Raw genomic sequence first — 7,113 nt, forward strand, 5'->3', positions numbered from 1 at the left:
TTTATAACATCATTTGCAGGCCATACAAAATTATCAATTTAAAAATTAGCCTGCTATATGTGGTCAAACATAGATTTTACTCACCCCTAATGCCTTGGCAGGGTCAGACCAAATAATTTCTCAGGCCTTATATGGCCTGCAGGCTGGACGTCCCCTACCCCTGGTGTAAATGCACCACAGCTTTTTTATCCACTCATCTGCTGGTGGGCACTCGGCTATTTCCAGATCTTGGCTCTTGTGAATAACGCTGCTTTGAACATAGGGGTGCAGATGGTCTTTCTGATTGGTGCTTCGGGATTCTTAGGATATATTCTGAGACGTCTGACTTTGGATTGGATCTTAAACCCAGGTTTTATTCACCTGGGGTGGGGGCATTCACCTGGGGATTGGGAGAGGCAGAAGAAATGGTCAGGCTCTTTTCAGACCTACTGTGTGCGAAACACAGTGGTCAGCACTCTGGAGAGGGCAGAAGAATGCCGAGGGCAACCTCATGAGCCTGTGGCCCAAATGGGGGGAGAAGTTTGCCTGTGAGCAGGGACTTGACTTAGAATTTATTCACTTATATCTCACCTGCATCCCAAAAGCTTTTGAAGAGTAAAAGCCACCGTGTTATTATTTTAATGCCACAGACCAGGAGAGAGGTGACTTGGATGAGGCAGTCACAGCAGAGAGGGGGGAAAATGGTTGCATTCTGGTCATGTTGAAGGTGACCACATTTGCTGATGCGGTGAGAGCAAAGATAGTTAAGGACTGATAGGAGAGTCGGAGTTGCTGCTTGCTGAGAGGGGAAGGAGATGGAGGGAGGCGCAGGTTTCAGGGGGTGGGAGTAGAGCTCAGAGGCTATTTGGACGGTTGCACTGAGACTAGTAGACACCTGGATGGAGATGTTGACTTGTTAGTTGACTCGGGAAGAAAAGTCTGGGTTGGAGACCTGCGTGCAGGAGATGTGGGCATTTAGATGGAGCCAGAGACGGAATGAAATCTGAAGAAGAGGTGGAGAGGCAGGGACTGGGTTTGGGGGGCTGATGGCCTTTGGGGGAAGGACCAGCAGAGGAGTCAGGGAGGGGCAGGGAGAGAAGAGGGGGGCACTCAAGGCGAGTGTGGTGCTCGGAAGCCGGGTGAATAAAGACGCAGCGACAGTGGGAGACAGAAGCTTAGGTTTGGACGTGGTAGGTTGAAATGCCTGGTACACATTCAGTATTGATGTTGGATGGGCTGTCAGAGACCGAGTGTGGAGCTGGGTATGGTCATGGGCCAAGCATTGTGGCTGGCAGGGCAGCAGGCAGGAGATTTGGGGGGTGGCTGGGCCCCTGAGGGGTGACCAGGATGCCCTGGATTTGGGCTGCCCTTTTGCCCCCAAGGGTCAGCCACCCCAGCTAAGCTCCCTGGGTGGAGAGGAGATGGGGTGCCAGACCTGCAGGCTGTGGGAAGTGGGGAAGGGACAGCCTGGCTGGTCTCCATCAGCTAATCCCTAATCCCTGGGCAGAAAGGATGTTTTTCTCTCCGGAGGGGCCTTCCTCCTCCCTCGTCCCCCAGGGTCAGAGGACTCCCCACCTCCTGCCAGACCCCTCCGAGAGCATAGTCCACCGGATGGGATAACCTGTCTGTGATTAGAGCTTCAGCGCAGTGTTCTGTCTCCTCAGGAAGGATTAAGGAGATTTCTTTTACTGCCCATGGGAAACGGGGCCAGAATTGAAGCTCGTTGTGTAATCACTGGGGCCTAAGGACCTGTTGTCCTGCAGGCGTCTGCTCTGTAAAACCCCTCTCCCCGACGGCTTTGCTCTGCACCCAGCCCGGAGCTGTGATCTCCTCCTTCCCTGCTGGGGCTCAGCTCCCCAGCCTTCTCCCCCAGGAGTACACTGGCCCCTCGGGTGGAAGGAACCAGCAGCCACAGGGGCATCGTAATTGAGCCTTTCTCTGCTCCAGGAGCTGGGATGTGGCCATGCCTTTAACCCTCATACAACACGGTGAGGCAGGTCACTGCCATTATCCCCATTTTAAGGGTGAGGAAACTGAGGCACAGAGAGGGAAAAGGTCCTGCCCAAGGTCACAGGTGGGGAGCTGGGATGTGAATCCAGGACTTTCTCCCACAGCGTTCTGCTGCATTGATCCATTTTTATCTCTATTCAGCACATTTCATTTTACTTGATAGTTATTTTCTCTCCATTTGTCTCTACCACTAGACAGGGAACTCCATGAATACAGAAAGTGTCTGATTTATCTTTATAACCTTCAAGGGTTGGGCTTTGAGTCAGAGTTGGACTCAAGTCCTGGAGCTCCCACTCCAGGACTTTGGGCAAGTTTCTTAACTTCTCTGAGTCCAGTAAATGATTGATTAATGAGCGAGAATAAATTATGCCTGATAAGATTGTTGGAGAATACAGTGAGAAGATGTGAGTGACATGCTGAGCACAGTGCTGGCAAGAGTGATAGAAATGTGTATTGGGCTTAAGGAGTGGCCTGTTTTTTATTTTATTTTTTTTCTTTATTGATTAAGGTATTACATATGTGTCCTTACCCCCCCATTGTCCCCCACCCCCCACTCAAGCCCTCATCCCCCTGGTGTCTGTGTCCATTGGCTAGGCTTATATGCATGCATACAAGTCCTTTGGCTGATCTCTCCCCCTTACCCCCACCTTCCCCTACCTTCCCTCAGGTTTGATGGTCTGGATCGATGCAGGAATGGCCTGTTTTTGCCAAACTCAGAGACAAAACTCACAGATAGCACATGACAAAAACCAAGGAATAAAATCTGTATGTTACTCTGGAAGCGTCATGGGAGGATCGTGGCATTTGTCCTCTGGGGTCCCCAGATTAGTTGGGGAGACAGAATCTATTGTACATTCATTCATGCGATTCATTCAGTGTTTACTGACTATGTGCCAGCTGTGGACAGGACAGATGAGATCTCTGACCTCATGGCGATAACCAGCCAATCAGAGAATCAGCAAGTAGACAATAGACAAATACAAATAAAAACAAAGAAGGGAATTTCAGAGTTGAAGATGCTGTAAGGAGGTGAGTAGGTTGGTATAAGGAGGCAAGGGAATGGGGTGCTATTTCAACAGCTTGGTCAGGAATAGCCTCTCGGGGGAGGTGACCTTTTAACCACGGTCTACAGAACAAGCAAGAGCCAGCCGTGAAAATATCGGGCGGGAACAGCAGGTACAGAAGCTCCGAGGTGGAATGAGCCTCGAGTAAGCAATTGAGGAACAGCAAGGAGGTCAGTGTGGCTGAAGGGAGTGAGTGGGAGAGGGGGGGAGACAATGGCCCAGGGGTTGACAGGCCAGATCAGGCAGAATAAAGGGGTAAGAGGTTCAGCCTTATCTCAGTGCTCTGAAAAGCCATGGAAAGAGTCTAAGTGGAAGAGGAAGATGAGGGCGAACCTTCATGCAGGCCCTGAATGAGGACACTTGACGAGCTGTGTGAGCCCAGGGAAACAAGGTGTGATGTTCTGTCTGGCAGGGGCAGTCAGGGAAGGCTTCCTGGGAGGAGAAGGCCTTTGGTTTTACCCTTGACAGAGGTCAGATGTCAGATGTCATTCGGTTATTCGTGTCTGCCGGAAGGGAAGCTCTCAGGTGGAAGAGGCGTTGCTGTCTCATCCACCTGTGTGCGCAGGTGTGGGGTAGGTATGAGCATGTAGTAGCTGGTCAATAATGATTTGTCGAGCATTGTTGCAGGCATCTTCAGGAAGCATCTTAGGCAGTGGGGTTTACTAGAAATCCCCCAGTTCCTACCCTCATGGAGCTCAAGGCCATGAGGTTAGGCAAGAAGAGATAGGCAAGAGATTATTGAATAGGTGGTGAGTGACATTGGACCTCAGCTAGGGCACTTTCCTAGAAGAGATATATCTGTGCATCCCCTGTGGCCAGCATTGGGCTTGGCTCCTAGTAGGTGGACTACATGTTCACTGGGTGAATGATTCTGGGGACCAGGAAGGAAGAAGGGATGAAAGCTGGCCACGCATTAACTTTCAGCTAGCCCTCCATTCCCTGAATTTCAAACTTGCCACCAACTAGACCAACCTTCTCTCCGTGTTCCCAGATCACTGCACCGAGTTAGGTCCTTCTGGAAGACTGGATCTTGCTGCTCTTTGCAGCTCCCAGCAGCCGGCATATTGCTGTTTTCCTAACCTGAACTCACTCAGGGCCTTTGTGTATGCTGATCCCTCATCCTAGAACACCCTTCCCTGCACCCAGTGGTGGTAAATGGTGCCCTACTGACCCAGCACAGTTCGCAGCTGTGTTTTCTGTAGGCCGCATGGTGCTTTCAGGAAAACTTGGACTTGATATCTACATTTACCAGTTGGGAGATTTCACAGGAAATGCAGGATTTCCGGCTTTTCTTGAAAAGCCATCGGATGTCTTAGTCTTCCCAGGCAGCCACAGTCAGCCACTCTGAGGAGTGGCTCCCGTCTTCAGCAATGAATTTTATCTGGTTTTGCACACTGGATCCCAGCTTAAGGTTTTGTATGATTAGAAGTTTACCTGTTAAATCCAGAAAGCCCCTGAGTGAACCACTTGCCAGATGGACCCTGTTAAAGCCAGAGAGGGACAGTGGCTTGCTCAAATTTGCCCAGTTGTCCTCTAAAACGGAGCAAGACTCGGCTTAGAGCAGAAACATGGCCACAGTTGCTGTCCTCTGGTGTGTCTTCTCCTGTCCTAGCATCTGCTGTGGGTACTTCCTGTTCCACCCCCAATGCTGGCCACAGGGCTGGGGTCAGTGCCAGAGGCGGCCCCCTATGGGACAGCGAGTGGGCAGCCGGACGCTGAGCCCCCAGCTTCCGAGAGTGGGCACACAACATCTGTTCACTTCTCTTAGCTGTGGGCAACTTTCTCCCTGTCTCTGAGTTTTGGGACTTAGAGAATGGAACTGGGAATGGGCAGGACCCTGAGCAGTCTCGTTCCCACCTGGGGGCCTGTTCTACCAGATAGATCCATTTCTTCTGTGCTCCCCCACCCTGGGCCTGCACCCGGGGCTCTCTGAATGCCGCAGCACACACCACTACCTACACACAACGCAGGTCTTTGCTCAGCAAACCCTGGAAAGCTAAAAATAGCCCTGCCCCCCTCTGGCCCTGTAATTGGAGGCGGGACAGCTGGTTTCGATAAGCAGGAGAGCTCTGTGCTCTGGCCAGCTGCCACCTGCTTTCATTGAACACAGATTGCTAGGCGGAAACAGCTCGTTCCCGGCTCTCCCCTTTCCTGCTGACTTCAAGGGGGTTGAGCTCTGAGTGCACTGCCAAGAGCCGGGAGCTGGGGTCTGACTGAGCCTCTACTGCACGGGGTAGTCACATTGGATTTGCCTGCTTTCCTGTGGCCGATGAGCACTGCTTTCTCCCTGAGTCCTCCTCCTGCTCCCAGAACACTCCTCCTTGCTCGATGGTTCATTCCTTCCTCTGGTCAATAAACGATTATTGAGCCCTCATGTGCTTTTTTGACCCTCTTCTGGGTTCCGGGGGTGGAGCCATGCATAAGAGGGCATGGAGATTACATTCCGGTTGGGGGAGATGGCTGATAAACACATACATAAATCTGCAAATAGTGCAACTTCAGACAGTTACAAGTATTAAAAAGGAAGCAAAACCAAGAGATGGGATGGACTGTGTGGGGTTAATGGACTGCTCTTGATGAGGTGATCAGGGAAGGCTTCTCTGAGGAGCTGATATTTGAGCTGAGACCTGAATGATGAAAAGGAGGGGCTACCTGACGAGCTGGGAAAAGTGTTTCCCGGAAGAGGGAACAGCAAATGCAAAGTCCCTGAGGCAGGCAGGAATCTGACATTTTTTAAAAAAGGTGGGCATGGCTAGAGCATAATAAGTGAAAGACGGAGGGAATGGGCCCGTGAGGATGGGGCGTTTCTGCAGGGCCTAGATTTCACATGGGCAGACTTTTCTTTCTTCTGAGAGTAATGGGGAAGCCCATTGGAGGATTTTAAGTAGGAGGCTGACATGATTTAATCACTATTAACTCTCCTGACTCTCCAGTTACCTTTCTGGACCCATATTTCTTCCTGCTTGTTTGGTTTTTCATTCCTCCTGTTCATCCACCCATCCATCTAGCCATCTATCATCCATTCCCCACCCATCTACCCAATTATCTCTCTACTCATCACCTACCCATCTACTCATGTTCCCCTCCACCCACCTGCTCACCAGGCTTTTCAGCCGTCTGTTACTCATTTGTCTGTGAAGTCATCCATTTATCCATTCACTTTCCCTTCATTTACCTGTCCACTCATGTGTCCATCTATCCATCCTCCCATCCTTTCACTCTCCCATTTATCCATCCACTCAGCCAGCCATCCAGCCAGCCTGAGGCAGGGCCCGGGGTCTGCTTATACCCACCTCTCTGCCACTGGTCATGGGGAGAATCACCAGGCCTCAGCACAACCCCCAGGGCCGTGGCCCCCTAAGCTTTGCTTCCCTGGGGGAAGTTTAGCTGTCCTTCCCAAGAGTGGGTAAGGCCAAGCCTGCTTAGTGCTGGTCCCCGAGGGCCAGGACTGGGGACTTCCTCTCAACCACATCTTATGTTCCCGGCAGTGAGTTTGTGGCCTGGCTCCTGGAAATTGGTGAAATCAGCAAAACGGAAGAAGGAGTTAACCTTGGCCAAGCCTTGTTGGAGAATGGCATTATCCACCATGGTGAGTGGGGGCCGGGCCTGGTGGGCCAAGGGGTAGGAACAGGTCAGACCCCTACAGTGCTGTTTCCACGGACTCAGAGGCCATTTCTATACGTCTCGGCAGCCACCCTGTTCCCTGGCACCGTGGGGTCCCAGGAATGCCCTTCTAAAACTGCTCGCTCCCCTAGGGTAGCAGCAATGTGGGGACACCTCGAAAAGATGGGGGCAGAGGAGTGGGATGTTCTATCTGCTTAAGTTTATTGAGAGCCTATTTGGAGCCAGGCACTGTCCACATAGCGGTGAACGGGACAGATGAAAGCTCTTGTCCTCTTGGGGCCAAGCTTCTAGTTGTGGGGAGAAGACGGTAGACAAGATAAATAAAAATAAGTGTATACAGGTGGTGGTAAGTGCTAGGGAGGGAGAGAAAGCAGGGAGTGGGCTTCATTTTGAATAGGCGAGTTGGGAAGGCCTCACTGAGAAGGTGAGGATGGAG

At 51.5% G+C, this 7,113-nt stretch overlaps 1 protein-coding gene across 1 annotated transcript in view; it reads left to right on the top strand.

The window, feature by feature from the left end:
• The window catches only part of PREX1 (phosphatidylinositol-3,4,5-trisphosphate dependent Rac exchange factor 1), a 104,266-nt gene that overhangs the window by 51,409 nt on the left and 45,744 nt on the right, over window positions 1–7,113 (top strand). The window contains 2 exon segments of the mRNA XM_023756259.1: window positions 3,122–3,197; window positions 6,500–6,642. Of these exon segments, the coding sequence (XP_023612027.1) occupies window positions 3,122–3,197; window positions 6,500–6,642 (219 nt within the window).

Source organism: Myotis lucifugus, unplaced genomic scaffold, assembly GCF_000147115.1.
Source record: "Myotis lucifugus unplaced genomic scaffold, Myoluc2.0 scaffold_90, whole genome shotgun sequence".
Lineage (NCBI taxonomy): Eukaryota > Metazoa > Chordata > Mammalia > Chiroptera > Vespertilionidae > Myotis > Myotis lucifugus.